General features: G+C 53.4%; 3 protein-coding genes across 6 annotated transcripts; 2 read left to right on the top strand and 1 right to left on the bottom strand.

Annotated features, from left to right (window-relative positions):
• Positions 1–959: 959 nt before the first annotated feature.
• abt1 (activator of basal transcription 1) lies at positions 960–3,824 on the bottom strand. 2 transcript variants are annotated; one of them, XM_086141268.1, is made up of 5 exons: positions 3,754–3,824; positions 2,906–3,393; positions 2,641–2,816; positions 2,273–2,458; positions 960–2,107 (listed from the first exon to the last, which is right to left on the bottom strand). In XM_086141268.1, exons 2-5 carry the CDS (start codon positions 3,384–3,386, stop codon positions 1,952–1,954), a joined length of 999 nt encoding a protein of 332 aa, XP_085997394.1. In that variant the 5' UTR covers positions 3,387–3,393; positions 3,754–3,824; the 3' UTR covers positions 960–1,951. The 2 variants fall into 2 exon arrangements, with proteins under 2 accessions (XP_085997394.1, XP_085997393.1); XM_086141267.1 differs by having other exon boundaries at positions 2,906–3,822.
• On the top strand, positions 3,825–7,082 carry rad51c (RAD51 paralog C). Of its 2 annotated transcripts, none has more exons than XM_086141266.1 (5): positions 3,825–4,139; positions 4,704–4,896; positions 5,459–5,696; positions 5,816–6,032; positions 6,302–7,082. In XM_086141266.1, exons 2-5 carry the CDS (start codon positions 4,779–4,781, stop codon positions 6,797–6,799), a joined length of 1,071 nt encoding a protein of 356 aa, XP_085997392.1. In that variant the 5' UTR covers positions 3,825–4,139; positions 4,704–4,778; the 3' UTR covers positions 6,800–7,082. The 2 variants fall into 2 exon arrangements, with proteins under 2 accessions (XP_085997392.1, XP_085997391.1); XM_086141265.1 differs by having other exon boundaries at positions 5,459–5,720.
• Positions 7,083–7,203: 121 nt separating this feature from the next.
• On the top strand, positions 7,204–20,575 carry grm6a (glutamate receptor, metabotropic 6a). 2 transcript variants are annotated; one of them, XM_086141264.1, is made up of 16 exons: positions 7,204–7,412; positions 8,329–8,891; positions 12,092–12,308; positions 12,524–12,659; positions 13,101–13,255; positions 13,324–13,464; positions 13,631–13,831; positions 16,345–16,484; positions 16,568–16,690; positions 16,767–17,031; positions 17,530–17,765; positions 17,859–18,020; positions 18,098–18,247; positions 19,247–19,387; positions 19,471–19,563; positions 20,462–20,575. In XM_086141264.1, the coding sequence occupies exons 2-15, from the start codon at positions 8,361–8,363 to the stop codon at positions 19,555–19,557; spliced, it is 2,685 nt and encodes an 894-aa protein (XP_085997390.1). In that variant the 5' UTR covers positions 7,204–7,412; positions 8,329–8,360; the 3' UTR covers positions 19,558–19,563; positions 20,462–20,575. The 2 variants fall into 2 exon arrangements, with proteins under 2 accessions (XP_085997390.1, XP_085997389.1); XM_086141263.1 differs by having other exon boundaries at positions 19,468–19,563.
• The last annotated feature ends 576 nt before the right edge of the window (positions 20,576–21,151 follow it).

Raw genomic sequence — 21,151 nt, 5'->3', positions numbered from 1 at the left:
AGTCTTCGCGCTCGTCCGCTTTCTTTTTTAAAGGCATCGGGAGGATTCCTGGGTGATGTCAGCATGTTTTTAATGCCTCCAACGTTAGTTTTCAAGTCTTCTTCTTCTTTCGGCTTTTCCCTTCAGGTGTCGCCACAGCGAGTCAACTTTCTCCATCTAACCCTATTCTCTGGATCCTCCTCTCTCACACCAACTACCTTCATATCTTCTCTCACGACGTCCATAAACCTTCTCTTTGGTCTTCCTCCAGACCTCTTGCCTGGCAGCTCCAATTCCAGCATCCGTCCACCAATATATTCTCTATCCCTCCTCTGTCCATGACCCAAACATTTCAGTCTGGCTTCTCTGACCTTCTCTCCAAAACATCTAACATGTGCTGTTCCTCTGATGGACTCATTCCTGATCCTCTCCATCCTGGTCACTCCCAAAGAGAACCTCAACATCTTCATCTCTGGTTAGTTTTCAAGTCTTCTGAAGTACAATAATCATGAAAAGAGAGCGCTTTAGCTTTAGTATTAGCAGTAGCTTTGTTCATGTTCTTGACTTAAAGGTGTTGGAGGAAACAGATCTTACTTGGCGAGGTCCTGCAGTATGTGGTCTGTTTTAATGAACTCAGGGAGTTATTGTTTATGAGTTTGGTCCAAACTGGATTCTATCTCAGGGTCCTGCTAGACAGAGCGATTACTGCGTCTGTTCCCTTCACCATCTTGCCTGGCGACCAGGTGGAGAAGGAGAGTTCTTATTGTTTGGTAGAGAACTTTTAAAAACCCTCTGGAAGACAGGGCTGAGAGCAGCAGAGTTGACCCTTGACCTTCCACTGCAGCACTACAGGACATGATTGCTTGAGACGAACTCCAATCATAGGAACTTCTCTGTCACTTTATTCCTTCACAATTTCCCACAAAGAAATATTTCAAAATTAACTGACTAGAAGTGTTTCATGGATTTCCAGAAAATTATTTTCAGATTATCGAACTCCTTTATTGTTTTTGGAAGCCAACATCATCCCTCAGATGTCCTTGTGCAAAGAACCAGGAGGTTTTAGGATTATTTTTAAAAACTCCTACCACAGTAAGAGGCAGAAAGTAGATTGTTGAACATGTTTCCAGAGCGAAGCCGCAGTGAGACTTCAGAATAAAATGCAAGAAGTACCAGACAGGAAGCAGTCACACGCCAGAGAGTAAATCCAATGGAACTGAAAGGTTAAAGTCCTCAACAAAAGATGAGTCCAGTGTCTGGAGAAATGTCAGAACCTGCAAATAATTTCATATCAATTGAACTGGATTCCTAAAAAAGAGACATGGCACAATTCACTTTATATTTACCTTTATCCCATCTGAAACTAAATCCATAAAGACTAAGAACAGAGAGAAGAGCAAGGAAGCTGCAGTAAATCCAATAACACTGGAAATTCAATGAGAATCTGTCAAAAATGTATCAAAAATATCTACACGATTCAGTTCTTATGGACAATAAGGTCTTGAAAACTTGCAGATTATCAAAATAAACGGAATCTAATCATCTGGATGAACTTCCACCGTAATCAAGTTAAAAAATCCCAAATAAATGACATGAAACTCAGTGAAAATAAGTGTTTGAGAAAATGAAATAAAGATATAGTTTGGAAAAACCTGTGTGTCCATCCCATAATGTCAGGCAGAGATGACCTGAAGGGTGTGAACTAAATAAAAAAAATATGTGGAAAAAAAAATTAGAACACGTTATTCAGTAATACTTCCATTCAAAATGGTGCAAAGTTTTTCTTTCTGGCGTCTGGATTCTGGGCTGGATGACCAACAACCACACCAGGCAGGACACGGAGCTTCTGCACTTTCACATCCAAACACACAAAGTTCATCCTGTCCTTGTTGCCAGGGCAACCAGCGGCCTCCCTTGTCACCGCAACAGTCGAGGCCCGCGTCCCCGTGCGTGTTTCCATGGAAACGACCCACTAGGACTGAGAGGTGTTGAAAATCTTGGCGAGCAGCGAGACGTTGGATTGGCTCTTCTCCTGGTGGAGGCGGGTCTTTTCCAGGTGCTTCCTCTTCTTCTGCTGGATCTCCTCCTCCGTCCTCCTCTGGGTGAAGTCCCACGTCTTTTCCTCCACCTACACACACACACACACACACACACACACACACACACATTATTGTTGTCAGTGTTTCAGTCTGGCTGTCATTTTCTGCTTCATTCTTTGTGATCAACCTTATTTTCTAGAAAAGAACTCGAGCGTGTGTGTGTGTGTGTGTGTGTGTGTGTGTGTGTGACCAACCTCCTCCCCGTCCTTCTCCCTCTGCTTGCGCTTCCTGTCCATCTGGACACTGCGGTCCACACTGGACAGGAAGAAGTTGGTCTCCTTCTTGGCCTGAGAGACTTCGGTTCGGAGACGCTGCTGCAGAACCGACTGTTCATAAGCCAGACGCTCGCTGAGGTGAGTCCATTGGAACCTGTGGAGGTACTGCACACACACACACACACACACACACACGCACAGACATGCACACACACACACACACACATGAAACATCCTATGTCACGAATGTGATATCTTTCATCAGTGATTGTTTAGATGTTTTACCTCCCCAGTTTGTATAATAATTTGTAATTTTTAATGTTTGTGGTAAAATCCGTGGCTGGTACCTTGATGCACCAGAGGTCGGAGCAGAACGTCTGGCGCTTCCTGGTCGCCATTGGCGTGTTGTGGAGCGACACCGCCACACGCTTCGCCACGCGCTTGTCTCTAAACTCCACCCACCCCTCGGTGAAGTCACACCTCCTCAGGCCAGAACGCTTCTTCCTCCGCAGCACGGCCTTGTCTGCGGATCAATACAGGTGATCGATCAGTCGACGGCGTACAACAGACCGAGGCGGTGAGGAGACGAGAGGGCGGAGGTCGCTCCCCCACCTTCGGGCTGCAGGAAGATGCGTCCGATCTCGCCGTAGAGCGACAGCATGTTCCTCAGGTGTTTGGGGCGCAGCCTCGGGGGGATGTGACCCAGGTAGATAATGCCCGGGACGCACTTCCTGTCTGGACAGGAAGTCGCTTTACCTCCCTTCACTTTGACCTTTTTTTTTACAGGGGGATTTTCATCACCATCTCCTTCATGGGTTGCAGCTTCCTCCTCATGCTCCTGAGCTACAGCATCATCATCTCCTTGCTCCCCATCCTCGTCCATGTCCTCCAGAGCCGCACCATCATCATCTCCTGGCTCCCTGTCCTCGTCCTCCTCAGCTGCAGCACCTTCACCCTCCCTCTCCCCTGTGCCCTCACGTCCATCTTCTCCTTCCTCCTCACTCACAGCATCTTCATCCTCCCTCTCCCCGCTCTTGGCATCATCTTCTTCTTCTTCCTCCTTCTCTCCTTCTTCACCGTCTTTCCTCTCCATTTCTGCTCTGCAGGGACGAACAGCAAACTGAATGTCCGTTTCACGTGACGTCATATGAAACTCGTGGTCTGATTGGTTCCAGGTGTCTTCTCAAAGGTATCGGGGCCCGGAAGTTCCCCTCCGCAGCGGTGCTGCGATTATTAAGACACGCTATTGATAAATAGAAATCCCTTTGTTCGGCGGCTCATTGAATGATCGATTATTGAGCGGTATCCTGATAACCTGAACGCTCGGTCTGTTTACTTTTTGCCTCGGACGCAGACTCGGGAATTCTTTCACAATACAATTCTGCCTTGTCGTGTTTGCTCTAAGGAGGAACAAACACGGCCGTGAGAACTTATTATTTAAGAAGTCGACATTAATTCACCGTTAGCCTCCTGGCTCTTCCAGCTCCGACACGGAACACTGGCGCTGCCGCGGCTCACGTGCGCAAACACGGTCGCGGTCTGATGACGTCAGCGGAAGACGTCCGCAACTTCCTGTTTGAGCTTTGAAAGTAAAAGCCGAGGCTGGTAGGCCATCAATATATATCAATATATATCAATATATCAATATAAACCAGACATTTTCTCTTTCCTACGAAGACCACACCAAGGGAAATGACTTTGTTTTTTTTCTCCAACTTGTGTTGCTCTCGCAACATGTCATATTTACCAAAGGAAGCGGATGAACCGCAATCCAAACTTTACATTCTTTCCACAGGCAATGGATCACTAGAGCGCCACTATTAATGGACCTCAGAACCGGAAAGCAGTAAGAAAGAATTTAATTTTGGAACTATTTGTGTGTACGTGTATTAGCCTAGAAAGTATTTTAGTAATAAGCCTTATATGGCTGTCTTTTCTTTTTGTAAATATGTATTTTTTGTATTTCCCCTGGCTTAACATATTTGTTGTGTATATAGATTTGTTAGTAAATCAATATAATCTATTGAAACCAAACAGCTTTTGGAGCTGAAAAAAAAACAGATTTAAAGTGAACAACCTCCGAGTGGAATCTGGATTGAAATAATCACATGAAAAATGGCGTATTTGACGAATGCAGTCAGTCCTTTTTTGTTAATGAAATCTGTCAAAAATGCTGATAAAATCACTTGAGTATTTTAACCAACGGGAAACTTTTTTTTTATAGTCATACGACTAAAATTCAACGAATACATTTTTAGGCTGGACGGAACCCCTGTTCGTCATAAATATGTCATTCATTATTTTATTTCTTTTTTTTTCGATAAATGTGATGTGTCTTTATAATCGGATGGAAATACTGCTTCTCGGTGTGGAAAACAGACACCTGTAACCGGAAGTGTTATTTTGAAAGGTGTGGCCGGAAGTCATGCAGGATACGTAGCCGTCATGGCGCGGCGTTTGGAAGCCTAGCCGTCTGACGGCCGCCATGCAGAGGCCGGTGTCCAGTCTGTCCCTGAGTCCCGGGGTCAAAACCAAACTGGCCGCCGCGGGCTTCCAGTCCACCGCGGACCTGCTGCACCTCAAGCCGCTGGAAGTGGCCCGAGGTATCGGCCGCGCTGTCGAGCTCTGCGCCGGAGCCCGCTGGAAATACCCCGGAGTTTCGGTTTCCTGCCGTTTTTCGGTGGCGGGACACGGCCGGGGACGGAACCGACGGGCGGCTGCGGGAGGCCTCGGTGTTCTGAGCAGTTCGGGTTGGAAAATGTCGCGAATCCGCCCATTTTTAAACATAATAAAGCATTCAAATTCGGAGCTCCGACACCGCTTTCAAATGAAGTGAACCCATTCACTTCTGACTAGTTTAACTGTAAAGCCATTGTTTTCAGGATAAAACTGTTCTCGGCGCTTAAAACTCAATATTGACTGTAAACACTTTAAAATAAATGTCGTTTAGTTTATTCTCTCTGAATTGTAAATGCAAAGTTAAGCGATGATTTTCAACAGGCGAACATATCAAAGCTGCTCTCTGGACGACAGATGATCCTGCTGTGTCGGTTTGCGCAAAGCCAGCCTGCTGCAGCTGTGTGTGTGTGTGTGTGTGTGTGTGTGTGTGTGTGTGTGTGTGTGTGTGTGTGTGTGTGTGTGTGTGTGTGTGTGTGTCGGTCACAGAGACCGGTGTGACCCAGCAGGAGGCGCTAGAAGTGCTGCGAATGGTGAGGAGAGAAGGAGGTGATGAAGGAGCAGGAGCACCATTGTTCACCGCCCTCGACCTCCTGCAGAAGGAGGAGGAGCTCCGGAGCATCGTTACCTTCTCCTCTCAGCTGGACGCAGCGCTTGGGGGTGGACTTCCTGTCGGGAAAACCACAGAGCTTTGTGGGGCGCCGGGAGTTGGGAAGACACAACTCTGGTTCGAAAGGCACACACATACATTGTAAACCTTAACCCTGTTGCTGTGGTGTTTACATCACTGACATCATGAACACAGGTGTCCCATACTTTTCCACTACCCCTTTGTGATGTCACCAGCCTGCAGCTGGCGGTGGATGTTCAGGTGCCGCCATGTTTCGGGGGGGTCGGAGGTCAGGCGGTCTTCATCGACACGGAGGGGAGTTTCCTGGTCCAGAGAGCGGTGGACATCGCCACGGCCGCCGTCCGTCACTGCGCCCTGCTGGCCGAGGACGCCGAGCAACGAGAGGCGGTGAAGAGCTTCACCGTGGAAACCGTGCTCTCCAACATCTTCCTGGTGCGACGACCGTCTTGGTGGTAACGCACACGTTCACGCGGGGCACCGCTCGGGGAAACTTAAGATTTAGACAAACGTAGCTTTGACGCGGCTGCGTTCTGACGAACAGCCGCCTTTGCTCGAATGGTTTACCGAGATTCACAGGAACACCCGCGGCCCTCTGATGTCTGATGGTCCGAATCGAAGCTCTCATGATCTGAGAAGCTTTAACACGTTTGTGAGGACAAACAGCATCGATCACTTTTTAATCGGGAAATGTTGTGTTCCAGGTGCGTTGCCATGACTACGTGGAGCTGCTGGCCGAGATCCACCTGCTGCCGGACTTCCTGTCCGGCCACCCCGAGGTCCGCCTCCTGGTGATCGACAGCGTGGCGTTCCCGTTCCGCCAGCACTTCGCCGACATGTCCCAGAGAACCCGCCTGCTCAACGGGCTCGCCCAGCAGCTCATCGCCATGGCGACCCAGCATGACATCGCCGTGGTGATGACCAACCAGATGACGACCCGCCTGCGGGGGGGCCGGTCGCAGCTGGTGCCGGCCCTGGGTGAGAGCTGGGGCCACGCCCCCACCATCCGCCTCCTCCTGCACTGGGCGGGGTCGCGTCGCGTGGCGGACATTTTCAAATCTCCGGGCCACACGGACGCCGCCGTCCCGTACCGCATCACCGCCGACGGGTTCAGAGACGAGGAGCCGCCGGACGAGCGGCCGCAGAGCAAGCGACCCCGGACGGGCGCCGACCAATCGGGCGACGGGCAGAGAGACGGCTGATGGGCCACGGGGGGACCGTCGGCCAATCAGAGACTGAGCGGGGATTCGGACTCTTCTAACGGACTTCTCGCCCTCAAGTCACATTAAATGAAAATGGCCAGGAAAAGGTTGTGGACACGTCTCTGACTCGCCCCTGACTTGTTCCAGAGGCCTTTGGCCCGGAGCCTCCCGCCTCCCTGAGCGTTTCACCGCAAACACTCCTGAACCTCCTGCAGCCAGCGATCACAGGATGACATCAAGATCTGAATTAAAAGTCTAGATTAAAAAATCCTACATCTGGAAACATGCTGATCATTTTGCCTCCAGTGATAATATCCCACAGAAATGACCTGGAAGACCTAAAACACGGCTGAAGTGACTGGCGCCCCACGGGGGAGGCAGAGGTCGCTGTGGGGCTGCGGGGAAGCCGCCTCGTCAAAGATGCTCCCCGGAGAAGATGCTCCGCTCTGCGCTCCGTCGCCGCCGCGGCTCCGCGGAGCTCCAGTCCGCGCCAGAGAGCCGGGCGGGCAGGTGAGAGCCGAGCGGCCGCGGAGGACAGCCGGAGTCCGGGCAACTTTCTGCGGCATCCGCCGGAGCCGGAGCCCGGCGGCCAGGACCAGCGGGACCGGGACCGGTGAGTACGGCTCGGATTCACCGGAGGAATTTAACGGGAAGCCGGCGTCCGATAACTTCATTGATCATCGATCGGCAGAAATGTGTGGGTTCGAAGGAGAATAGACGCGGACCGAACGGGTTTCTCTCAGAAGGGGATTTGAGGGCGGACCGAATCACACGAGATTAATGAGCAGCAATTAATTATCCAAAATACTTTCTTGATTTGAAATTTATTTTTACATTCACGGATTCACACTTGCATGTATTCAGTGCTTCACGTGTTCACCCGTGCATGTGTTTATATCTACTTTCACGCTTTCATGTCATCACACCTTCATGTATTCACACCTGTGCGTACTTGGAAATACAAGTATTTATATACTTTCATTTTTTTCACATCTGTGCATACTTGGAAATACAAGTATTTTTACTTTCATGTATCCACACCCGTGCGTACTTGGAAATACAAGTATTTATATACTTTCATGTATTCACACCTGTGTGTACTTGAAAATACAAGTATTTTTACTTTCATGTATCCACCCTGTGCGTACTTAGAATTCCTTGTGTTTATACTTTCATGTATTCCCACCTGCATGGATTTAAACTATTTTCAGCTTCATGTATTCCCCTTGGTCTCAGCTCCTTGTCCTTCGTGCCTCAACCTGCGCACCGATGGACCGTTTTATTTTTTAGAAATAATAGCCAATCATTACTGTCTGTGGAACCTGTTGTTTTGTGAGGACGCGCGTCCTTCCACGGCAGGAAGGAGGTGATTCCGTGGATTCCACAGCCACGCAGAACGAGCCTAGCATGTGATCAGTGCGTGAACTCGCGGTCTCGCGGGTGAATCCTCCGACCTTGAAAACCCAATGAAACGAGAAAGCGATCGATCGGTGGACGGCTGGATCGATTGATTCGGGTGATCCCGCCAGGATGAAGATCCTCCGCTGAGCCTCACGTCGTGATGACATCATCAGGCGCCGCCCCCTCCCCGCTCCCCCCCCGGGGCCCGGCGGCGTGGCTCCGCCCCCTCCTGCTCCTCTGCCTGGGGACGGGCCGGCGTCCGGCGGCGGCGTCCCACCAGCACTTCCACCCGCACTCCATCAAGATCCCCGGCGACATCACGCTGGGGGGCCTGTTCCCCATCCACGCCCGCGGCCCCCACGGCCTGCCCTGCGGAGAGCTGAAGAAGGAGAAGGGCATCCACCGCATGGAGGCCATGCTCTACGCCCTGGACCAGATCAACGCCGACGGCGAGCTGCTGCCCAACATCACGCTGGGCGCCCGCATCCTGGACACCTGCTCCCGGGACACCTACGCCCTGGAGCAGTCGCTCACCTTCGTGCAGGCGCTCATCCAGAAGGACACCTCCGACATCCGCTGCTCCGACGGCGGCGCGCCGCTCATCCGACGGCCGGAGCGGGTGGTCGCCGTGGTCGGCGCCTCCGCCAGCTCCGTCTCCATCATGGTGGCCAACATCCTGCGCCTCTTCGAGGTACAACCACACGTGCGCCACACATCCCGCCACTCTTCTTCTTCTTCTTTGGGCTTCTCCCTTCTGGGGTTGAACCCACCTTCTCCATCTCACCCTGTTCTGGATCCTCCTCTCTCACACCAACTACCTTCATAGCTTGGCTCACCACGTCCATCCATCTTCTCTTTGGTCTTCTTCTAGACCTCCAGTTCCAGCGTCCGTCTTCCAATATCTCCACTCTCCCTCCCCTGTCCATGACCCAACCATCTCTGACCTTCTCTCCAGAACATCTACCATGTGTCGTCCATCTGATGGACTCCTTCCTGATCCTCTCCATCCTGGTTGCACCCAAAGAGAACCTCAGCATCTTCATCTCTGCCACCTCCAGCTCTGCCTCCTGTCTTCTGGTGGTTGTCAGTGTTTGTAGATCATCTCCCCAGTGTCTCCTCCACCTCTCCTTTCCTTCTGGCTGATGTTCTTCTATCTTTTGGTGCCCCTGACACTTTTGTCCACCCAGTCCAACCTGCTTGAACCCGTTCCATGCAGCTCCTGTTGAGCTAATTTAATCTAGGTAAGCTAAGTAAAGTAGGTTAATTAAAGGAAGTTAAGTTGAACTGAGTTTAGTTAAATTATTCAGACTCAGAAAACTGGAACTCACCCACTGTACGCAGGTCTGAAACACACACACACACACAAACTCGTAAGCGTGCACAGTGGAGGTGCTCCAGAGTTAGGGGTTCAGGGGTGCAGGGTCGGGGTGCTGCCCTGCTCAAGGGCCCCCTGCAGTCACCATTCCAAGCCAGGGCCCCATGGGCTGAGCCAGCAGCCCCTAGAGGAGGGGCAGGTCGGGGGTCCTGGTCCTCCAGGATGAGGGCTCCTAGTGGTGTGGGGGGGCAAAGGGTAGTTCTGCCGGGGGGGGGGGGGGGCAGTCTGGATGTTGGATTAATGTTTTAAGCAGTTTTTGTCTGCATGGCTGCCGGCCTCTAATGACAGCTTTTAATGAGTCCGGTGTGTGTGTGTGTGTGTGTGTGTGTGTGTGTGTGTGTGTGTGTGTGTGTGTGTGTGTGTGTGTGTGTGTGCCTGCTCTCATAGACCGATGCCCCCCCCCTCTTTGAAAGTGTGCCTGGGGTCAGGGGGCTTCGGGAGCGTCGGCTGGACAAGGTGTTCATGGTCGACGTGGAGGAAAATGGTCAAGATGGCCGACCTTTTGTTACAACCTCTGATTTTACATCACAATTAATGTATCGCTGACAGACAGGTTGTCTGGTGTGTGTGTGTGTGTGTGTGTGTGTGTGTGTGTGTGTGTGTGTGTGTGTGTGTGTGTGTGTGCGCTCCCCAACAATTTAATTCGCTCCAATGAAGCATTTCCTCGTCAACACGTAACAATGATGATGATGAAGATGAAGATGGCCGCCAAAGCAAAGTCCACTTTTAGGAGCTCATTAATGTGGAGACCCTCATTAATCTGTGCAGGAACACACACACACACACACACACACACACACACACACACACTGGAGGTTAATGTGATTGTTCTCTTGCAGCTCTGACACACATTCTGCCTGTTACACAACTCTAATCCTCCCGTTGTGTTCAGGCGGCAACGCTCGGCTCCACTGGATGCCGCCGCCGCCGCCGCCACTTCCAGTTCCGCCAGTCAGCCACATGTGACTGGCAGGGGTGGTAACCATGGCGACAAGCCCATCCGATGTGTCAGGCAATGGCCTGGCTGGACGGCTGATGATGAAACATCTCCGGAGTGCAATCAGAACGTGTGTGTGTGTGTGTGTGTGTGTGTGTGTGTGTGTGTGTGTGTGTGTGTGTGTGTGTGTGTGTGTGTGTGTGTGTGTGTGTGTGTGTGTGTGTGTGTGTGTGTGTGTGTGTGTGTGTGTGTGTGTGTTTGATGCTACAGGTAGAAGTTAAGACATATACACATTGCTGTTCTCACTATGTTCTTCAGGTTCCTGCCAGGGTTCTCCAGGTTCTCACCAGGTTCTCCATCTTCTTCTCACAACTCAAAATCAGTCAGCAGGTTCTTGATTGACAGCTGATGGATCAGGTTAAGCCCCGCCTCCCAGTGACGGTGTTTGGCTCCGCCCCCTCCTGCAAACAGGACCAGCTGTGAAGACGTGTCCGTCCTGGAGGGACTGCAGGACCTCCCTCCTCAGATCGTTTAATGGAGGTGGATCTTCTGCAAGAAGATATGTCACATGAAGCTCCAGGTCACGTCAGGGAGCTGTGGGTGGAGGAGGAGGAGGAGACACGCAAATGTCCACTGGTGTTCCATTGCATCGTATTGATCCACCAGCTGAAGAAGGGAGTCTGGCTGGAGATGCGGGTGAAGGTCATGGAGCAGCCGCTGTCCTGGCGAAGCTTCCATGTGACGGCCTCCCCTCCTGTCCTCAGAGGTCCAGCCTCCAGAGGTGTCCTCCAGGACCTCCACTGGTCAGGTCTGGAAGGCGTAGCCTCACAGGTTTAGTTTGGCAGATGATTGGCGTCGGACGCCTTCCTGACTGCACCTTCTGCATGGATCCAGGCTGGGGACGCCTTCAGGAGAACCCTGGAGAACCCAGGAGAACACGTGCTCCCGTTTGATGCTCATTCCCTCCTTCATGGAAACATTCCAGCTCACTTTGACTCGGTGCTTCAGAAGGAGATCCATGAAGAATTCAGAAGTATTTATGATCCCTCCCAACAAACAGGTGCCGTCACATTATTCATTCAGTGTTTGTCACTCGGGGCCCTGCAGCCAATCACAGCTGTCACAGCGACGGAGGCGGGGCTTCACGCGGCGTTCAGTCGCTGCCATTCGACCGATCACCCTCTCGTTTGCGCCGACGGACAATGAACCTGCGGCTGGTTTTGGACCGCGGGACGGAGACGGAGAACCCGGAGAGAACACGGGGTTGGACAAGGAGTCCCTCAAGGAACGCCGGTGTTCCTTTCCACACCACCTAGACAACGCTGTGGCCATCGGTCAGCACCGTGCAGATGAAAACTGACCTTCTCACCCAACCAGGTGGAAGCAGACCATCTTCTTAAACTTCACTCGTGTCTTCGGATCAGAGGAGGACCTTTAGTCCATCTTGTCCTTCCGGTTGTTTTGCGATCTCGACGTTCTCCCGGTTCCAAAGGGGAGCGCTCACGTTGGTCCTCTGCGTTCATGATCTGTGGACATCATGAGGACTGGAGTTCTGTAACTGACCTCCTGATGTCCTCAGATCCCTCAGGTGAGCTATGCATCGACGGCCCCGGAGCTGAGCGACAACAACCGCTACGACTTCTTCTCCCGGGTGGTTCCTCCGGACTCCTACCAGGCTCAAGCCATGCTGGACATCGTCAAAGCCATGGGCTGGAACTACGTGTCCACGCTGGCGTCAGAAGGGAACTACGGCGAAAGCGGCGTGGACGCCTTCATGCAGATCTCCAGGGAAGCCGGTACGAGTCCGTGAGCACGTCGCACAATAATCTCAAAAACAACGATTGCAGTGAAACCCTCCGCCCGGGAGCCGGCGGCTTGTCCTTCTACGCTGACGACGTTCTGCTGAACGTTGCCGCTGCCTCGGGAGCGTGGCGGAGCAGCGGTCCAGCCAGCCGACCCAACAAAACACTCCGCCTGAGTTCTCTTGCTCAGTTTAGCTCGTCTGTTTCAGGAGGGGTCTGCATCGCCCAGTCGGTGAAGATCCCCCGCGAGCCGACGGCCGGGGAGTTCGACAAGATCATCAAGCGGCTGATGGAGACGAGCAACGCCAGAGGAGTCATCATCTTCGCCAACGAGGACGACATCAAGTGAGAACACAAACCTGCGGGCGTCGTGTTCCGATCGGTCGGCGAGGAGGTCAGGAACGTCGGGACGTACGCCGACTAGAAATGACAAGAACCGTCCTCAGGAGAACAAGAGGGAGCCTGAGTTCTTGCGGTGAAAAGATCAAGTCCTTCTTCTCAGTAATCGTGGTTCTCTCTGGCAGCTGAAGGTCGTTTTCACTTCTTTTTACCTGGATTGGGTGAAATAGGGGTTTCCTTTGTAAAGAAGGAAGGAAGATGTCATTCGAAGCACGTTCACCTGCCTCGGACGTGTTGAGACGTCCTCTGCGCTCGCTTTGATGCTGTACTTTCCATGGAGACGCGGCTCCTGCTGAAACACCTTTTCCATTCAAGAAATGCAAAGAGGTTGACTTTATCCCCCGGCTTTGAATCCCTCTCACTGGTCTCTTCTCCGGCGGCTCTTAGGCGAGTCCTCGAGGCGGCCCGACGCGCCAACCTCACCGGGCACTTCCTGTTCGTGGGGTCGGACAGCTGGGGGGCGAAGAGCTCCCCCATCATGGAGCTGGAGGACGTCGCAGAGGGCGCCGTCACCATCCTGCCCAAACGGGCGTCCATTGAAGGTAAAGCGCGCCAAGCGTCGGAAACTTGCGAGTACGGCGCGTGTGTGTGACGGTGTGTATGTGCGCAGGCTTCGATCAGTACTTCATGTCTCGCTCCCTGGAGAACAACCGCAGGAACATCTGGTTCAACGAGTTCTGGGAGGACGACTTCAGGTGTAAACTGACCCGGCCGGGAATCAAGCTGGACCCGGACAAGAAGAAGTGCACAGGTAGGGTCTCACCAGACGGGAGGTGTGCAGTGTGTGTGTGTGTGTGTGTGTGTGTGTGTGTGTGTGTGTGTGTGTGTGTGTGTGTGTGTGTGTGTGTGTGTGTGTGTGTGTGTGTGTGTGTGTGTATCTCACATGCCCCCCCCCCCCCCCCCCCCCCCCCCCGCAGGAGAGGAGCGAATCGGACGGGATTCGTCGTACGAGCAGGAGGGGAAGGTCCAGTTTGTGATCGACGCTGTGTACGCCGTGGCCTACGCCCTGCACAACATGCACCAGGACCTCTGCCCCGGCAGCCCCGGCGTCTGCAGCAACATGGACCCCGTGGAGGGACGAGCCCTGCTGGACTACATCCGGGCCGTCAACTTTAACGGTGAGACCGCGACACCCGTCCCCCGAGTCGGTCCTCCTGAAAGGAGGGAGTTCCATTTGTGGAAGTTGTTAGAATCCCAAACCACGATCAAATGTTATTATGCTTTTGTCATCGTATGCATCCCTGCACCATCGATCAAACAAAAACGTGTAACGAGGCCAGCAGGTTTTTCGCTCCACTCAAGTTTACATTTTATATGACATGTAGTTTTTCTTACTAAGTTCACAGTTTATAGGACATGTAGTTTTCTTATCACCCACTAAGTTTAAGCAATGAGTGGTTTACACTTTGGAGAATTCCCGGGCCGAAATGAATGTCCCCCCGCGGGGATGGTTCGTCCTCTCCAGACGTCCGCTGAGGAGCGTCCGGCCGAATGTGCAGCTGAGGAGGTTTCAGCTCCGCTCTCAGGGAGCGGCAGGGATTTATACCACGATCTCCATGGTCAAGGTCACTCCCTAGTAAGGAGTTGTTTTTCACACTCTTTGGAAGTGGGCAACTAGGTACCAGGCGTGTCTTGGACTGGACCTCCGGGCCTTCGGGATACATCATTGCTGGTGCACTGGGGGTGTCAGTGGAAAATACAAAGTTGGGTGGACTTCTGCCATCACGAGATGCGTTCCCGCGCGACTTTTAACAAAGTGAAGGTGAGCTCAGCGGTGCCAGCAGGGGTTCTGGAGCAGGAGAACTTCTAGAGACTCGATCGCGTCTTTGCCAGCTTTGTCATCTAGATATTTGGCAGATGCTTTTATCCAAAGCGACATACAGTGGAGATGCTGGGATTGAACCCAGGACCTCATCCATGCGCTCCACCACTGAGCTACACGTTCTCTACACGTAGTGAGGCCAAGGCGGCGGGTGGACCGGCTCACCTCACGCCAACGCTCTCGCTGCTCCGGCTCAGGATGAAGAGGCCAGAGCTTCGTTTCCACGGCAGGTTCTTCTTTATTCAGAGAAATAATAGGTTAATGCACTTTACTTGTTTCCTCCGGGGAGCGAGCGGGTCTGAGGAGAACGCTGGGTTTGTGAGAACCTTCGGAGAAGACTTGGACCGATACATCCGGAGGCCGCGAGAACGTCGGTGAACGTCCGAATGAGAGCCGGGGAGATTCAAAGCATCGCGATGAAGACTTGTTTGGAAAGTGAGGAACATCTGAGCAGAAGCGTTCTTCTCTGAGCGATGTCATTCAGGAGGTTTGAAGTGACACCAGTGGGTGACGGGAACTGACTTCATCATCTGGCGAGGCCGTCTCCACCAATCAGTGTCAGCGGGACGTTCTTCTCCCCTGGAAGCGCCTCCTCGGTGTTCTGTGTGTGTGTGTGTGTGTGTGTGTGTGTGTGTGTGTCAATAATTAAAGCCCACAGCTGGTTGGAAACACTCAGGAGTGAGGAGGACGCCTTTTCGTCCACCTGTTCCACCTCAGAACCAGAATAAACCCAAATCATTAAAAATCTCTGTGGACTTTGGAGCCGCGTGACGTGATTGGACATGATGGCGGGCGCCGTCTGCCGGCGTTTGGCGGCGCCGGGTCTCCGCGAGATGAGAAGACGATCCTCCAGATGTTCCCCGTCACCTCGTTCGCTCTGCGGGCCGCGGAGGAGGTTATGAAACAGATTGTTCTTGTTCTGTCGCTTCCTGTTTGCGTCCCGGAGGCGCAGCAAACGGCGAGGTCACGGCGGTGGGCGGCGGCCTCGCCGCTCGCCGTCCTTCCCGCCTGTTGGTCCCCAAGCTGCCGTGAAATATCGGCGGTTGGGCAAACAGGCGGGCAGAACGGAAGTACTCAGCGTGTTTTACTCACAGAGGTGGAGCATACAAGGTCTTTGTGTATCCTCATGGAGGAGGGCTCTGAGGAGCATGGTGGACAGGGGACATGGAGATGGTTCTCATTCTGGTGGCAGGTCATTGGTTGGGGGAAGGAGGCCAGGACAGCCTCCTAGATCACCACACTTATGTACTTATTATGGAGGAGACAAAGGTTGAAAGGAAAGGTGTTGAAGACAGTGGTGAGAGCAGTGAGGACTGAGATGGTTGGGTCATGGACAGAGGAGAGCGAAGATATTGGTAGACGGATGCTGGAGTTGGAGGTCTAGAGGAAGACTAAAGAGAAGATGGATGGACGTCGAGAGAGAGGAGGATCCAGAGAAAAGGGTTAGATGGAGAGGGTGGATTGCCTGTGGAGACTCCTGAAGGGAAAAGCCCAAAGGAAGCAAAGAAGAAGAAGAAGTAGGAGTAGTCAAAGGTTATGTGGGAGGATAGAGAGGTGAAAGTGGATGAAGAAGTACTCTGTGACCTATACTTTGACGTGGTACTCATGGAGCGTTTAGAGTATGCAGAATACTTGGTTATGTAGTAAATACCAGGTAAAGTGTGCTTTGTGAGCTTCCTGTGTTTACTGCAGGTACTTGTAGTACTCCGGACACTGCGGTGCTCTTATTTGAGTCTGCTTATCCAGGTGGACTTCTTAGAAGGGATTGATAGGAGAACTTAGAAGGGATCGTATCTCCGTCTCCTGCAGGGAGTGCCGGCACCAGTGTTCTCTTCAACGAGAACGGAGACGCTCCCGGTCGCTACGACATTTTCCAGTTCCAGATGACCAACCACAGCCACCCGGGCTACCATGTGATCGGCCAGTGGACCAATAACCTGCGACTCAACGTGAGTTTTTGATCGGACTTCCTGTGAAGCGGCTGAGGCGTATGACCCGCTGATGACTCTCCCCTTCTGTCTCGGCCCCCCAGCTGGAGGAGATGCAGTGGTCCGGAGGAGACAAGTCCGTCCCAGAGTCCATCTGCAGCTTCCCTTGTAGACCAGGGGAGAGGAAGAAGATGGTGAAGGGCGTCCCCTGCTGCTGGCACTGCGAGGTACGAGTCTGTCCGTCTCTCTGACCCGTCTGTACGGACCCGTCCACCTCTAGAACCCCTTCTGCCTCTCCTGCAGCTGTGCGACGGCTACCAGTACCAGCTGGACGAGTTCACCTGTGAGATGTGTCCCTCAGACATGCGTCCGGTCCCAAACAGGACCTCCTGCCGCTCCACCCCCATCATCAAGCTGGAGTGGAACTCCCCCTGGGCCCTGGTGCCCGCCTCCCTCGCCATGCTCGGGATTCTGGCAACCAGCGCCGTGGTCATCACCTTCATCCGCTTCAACGACACGCCCATCGTGAGGGCGTCGGGGAGAGAACTCAGCTACGTCCTTCTGACAGGTACCAAGGACTGACAGCTTGGAACTACTGACAGGTTTGAAGTAGTGAAAGGAAGAAAGTACTGAACGGTAGGAAGAACTGACAGCTTCAAAGTACCGACAGAATGAGTACTGACAGATAGAGAGTACTGCAGTTAAGAAGTTCAGAAAAGTAGGAAGTAAAATAGCAGCACTGACAGGTAGAACATACTGACAGGGTATGGAAATACAAACAGGTACTGGAAGCAGTACAGACTGTTGTGGAGTACCAGAAGCAGTACAGACAGGTATGGAGTATTGGAAGCAGTACAGATGGGTATGGAGTACTGGAAGCAGTACAGACGGGTAGGGAGTACTGGAAGCAGTACAGACGGGTATAGAGTACTGGAAGCAGTACAGACCGTTGTGGACTACTGGAAGCAGTACTGTAGGGTATGGCGTACCGGAAGCAGTACAGACAGGTGTGAAGTACCGGAAGCAGCTCTGGATGGAGTGACCTGAAGGTTCCACCCGCCTCCAGGTATCTTCCTGATCTACCTGATCACCTTCCTGATGATTGCGGAGCCGGGCGTGGTTGCGTGTGCGTTCCGGCGCCTCCTGCTGGGCCTGGGCATGGCCATCACCTACTCCGCCATGCTGACCAAGACCAACCGCATCTACCGAATCTTCGAGCAGGGAAAGAGGTCCGTCACCCCGCCCAAGTTCATCAGCCCCACCTCCCAGCTCGGCATCACCTTCATCCTCATCTCCGTCCAGGTGAGGCGCCTCCCGTGGCTCCGCCCCCCCTCAGGCCAGCCAATCGGAGAAGTTACCCCTGTGTGTGTGTGTGTGTGTGTGTTTGTGCGTCAGGTCCTGGGCGTATTTGTGTGGATGGCCGTGGTTCCTCCTCACACCATCATCGACTACGAGGAGCTCCGCCCCCCGAACCCCGATCTGGCCCGAGGGATCCTCAAGTGCGACATGTCCGACCTGTCGATCATCTGCTGCCTGAGTTACAGCATCGTTCTCATGGTAACGCCCCCCCGCCCGCCCGCCGTGGCCCGCGCTCCCGTTGCTAGGCGACCTGTGTTGTGTGTGTGTGTTGCCAGGTCACGTGCACGGTGTACGCGGTGAAGAGCCGCGGCGTCCCGGAGACCTTCAACGAGGCCAAGCCCATCGGCTTCACCATGTACACCACCTGCATCATCTGGCTGGCCTTCGTGCCCATCTTCTTCGGCACGGCCCAGTCCACCGAGAAGGTGGGTTCGCCTCGGGAACATCTCCGCCTCCTCCGGGACCCGCTTTGGTTTTTGGGACCGGGTCCTCGGGGGCGGCGGCGGAGGGTTAATCCAGGACACGGGAGAAGTTGGGTTTGAGTTTGCTGGGTCAGAACAAGTTCAGGACGCAACAGGGCCTTAATGGAGGAGCTGGATTACAGATTATAATCCTGCCTATAATCACACAAACAGCTGCGGGGAAAAGTTTGGGACAATAAAAGGCGGGGGGGGGATAATGGACAGATTTATCTGCAACCAGACGGAGACAAAGGAGAAGACAGGATGGGCTTTCAGACACATTTAAGTCCCCGAGAATTCTGGGAATTTTCCGTTCCGCGTAAAATACCTGCAGGAGCCGGGATTAGCCGGCGGCGCTGCGGAAGCTGCGCCGGGTTTAACCCTTCGGAGGACCTGAAGTCAGCGGGGGTGAAGGGGAGCCAGATAGGGAGGAAGACAAGGGGGGGTACAGGAACTGTGAGAAGAAAGAGGACCGGGCGACCAGAAGGCGAGGAAGAGCTCAGTCCAGCAGGAGCGGTCTTGGTCGTGCACTTCTAGCCTGAGCGGGGAGTCGGTGAGTCGGGTGGAAACGAACGATCGTCCGTGAAAACACACCATTTCACCCAATTGATTCAGAAACAACAGGCAGACTGTTCCTGTCCACACGCCACCACAGGCCTTTGGAAAAGGTCCTGCTGCCAGACGAGAACAAACCCTGGTGTCTCCTGACGCCTGGAGATAACATTCATCCAGCACCCACACACACACACACACGCACACACACACACACACACACACACACTCACACAGCCTGACACTGTATGGAAGGGATTTAATCATTGTTGGGGAATGTAGGCAGTCACTATTGTCTGCACACACACACACGGAGTAATCCCGAATCGCAGGGATGGTCCTGGTCATGTGACCGATGATGTCACCAGGTTCAGTGACCCAGGACAGGAAGTGACATCACTGTCCCCGCAGATGTTCATCCAGACGATGACGCTCACCGTGTCCATGTCGCTGAGCGCCTCCGTGTCCCTGGGGATGCTCTACCTGCCCAAGGTCTACGTCATCATCTTCCTCCCCGAGCAGAACGTGCAGAAGAGGAAGAGGAGCTTCAAGGTCAGAGGTCGCGGCGGGGGCTTCGCCGCGGTGCTGCTCCGTCGCCTTCTGACGCCCCTTGTTTGTTTGTCCTGGTCCAGCAGGCCGTCGTCCAGGCGCGTCTGTCCCAGAAGTCCTCCAACGAGAAGCAGAACGGAGAGACGAAGATCGAGCCGGACAGGTCGCAGTGAGTCCAGGTACGCCGAGGCTCCGCCCCCTGCCGCCGAGGCTCCGCCCCTTGCCGCCGAGGCTCCGCCCCCTGCCGCCGAGGCACGCATTGTCCACGCGTCCTCATATCGGCTCGCCCTCCGCAAAATAGGACGAGCCTCGATCCCGGCGAGTCCTCTGAGGGTCACTCCTTCGCGTGTTCACGGTAGGGGGGCGGAGCCTAATATGGTCGTGGGCGTGGGCGTGGGCGTGGGCGGGGCCGCGGCGCGGGAGGGCAGGGGCCAGGGGGCGCGGGCGGTCGACGCGGGGCTTCCGTCCCGGCACGCTCGACGCGATGCCTCCTGACTCCTGGAGACGCAGCGGCTCTTTAGTTCTGCCGGAGCTGCTGAATATTTCAGCCGCTGGTTAAAGATTCACGCGAGCGGCTGATCAGAGGAGCGCCGCGCCACAGATGGAGGTTCAACTCCCTGCCGGGGTTCCAACGCGCCTCCTCGCTTCCTCGCCTCCTTGCTTCCTCGCCTCCTCACCTCATCGCTTCCTCGCCTCCTCGCCTCCTCATCCCCTCGCCTCCTCATCTCCTCATCTCCTCACCTCCTCATCTCCTCATCTCCTCACCTCCTCGCTCACCAGTAGGATTCAAAGCGTCGGGAGGGAGACGTGGCGCTCGGCTCTCCGTCAGTGGCGTCCGCGGGTCACGTAATAATTCATACAGAGGCTGTGTGGAGGGAGTGTCTTGAGGATGGGGTTTCCATGGCAACCAGTCCCGACCCCGGATCGTATCCGAGCGAGGCCGTGACGTCAGAATGGGTTTTCATTCAGTCAAAATATGAACTTTCAGTCAAGATCATCAATTATAGATAATTATCAAGTCATGATTATCCAAATAAATACATTTGGACTCATTTAATTCATGTTTTATCTCCTCAGGATGCGGCTCAACCAATCCCTGCGCAGCACCTGATGACATCATCACCATAAAGATCACTCTATTCATCCCTGACCAAGAAACACACACACACACACACACACACACACACTAAGATCCATCCCTCTTTTAACTGGTTCCCTTGGCTGTTGTGAAGGAGCAGCTTGGAGGTCAGTTAGATGCCATCAGACTTCCTGTTCAGAGACCAGAACCCGAAGCGAAGGCCCCGAAACGAAACGCAAACCGATTGGAAATCAATTTGGAAATTGATCCCATCTGGAAAAGATGATGCGCATCATTTTCAAACTTACCATGACACCTGAAGGCATCACGAAAAAGAAGAGGCGGCTTCTGAAGTCCCTTGGAGGTGACCTGGAAACGGAAATCCTCCCTATTGGTGAAATGAAGAGGGCGGAGAAGGAAGTTTGACAAAAGCGATTACTTGGAAATCTGGTGACGTCTTATTCTGCAATGACATTAAAAGAAATAACCGCTTTTTCACAGTAGAAGGCCGGGCGCTGTGGCCTGCGGGGAGCCGTGGCGTCGGGTGTAATCACGTGCTCAGCGGCCGCCGCTCCTCTTCCTGCCGTGTCTCCTGGTCTTTGCACCTCCGTCACCAAAGATGGACCGCTCGATGTTCCTCCCGCCTCCGTCCGCCTCATCGATCTCCGGCTCCATTTCCCCGAACCCCC

Source organism: Fistularia commersonii, chromosome 34, assembly GCF_037954325.1.
Source record: "Fistularia commersonii isolate RoL2024-O1a breed Wild chromosome 34, RoL_Fcom_v1.0, whole genome shotgun sequence".
NCBI classification, from domain to species: Eukaryota; Metazoa; Chordata; class Actinopteri; order Syngnathiformes; family Fistulariidae; genus Fistularia; species Fistularia commersonii.
The sequence above is the reverse complement of the archived record's forward strand: the minus strand, read 5'-3'. Positions and strand labels throughout refer to the sequence as shown.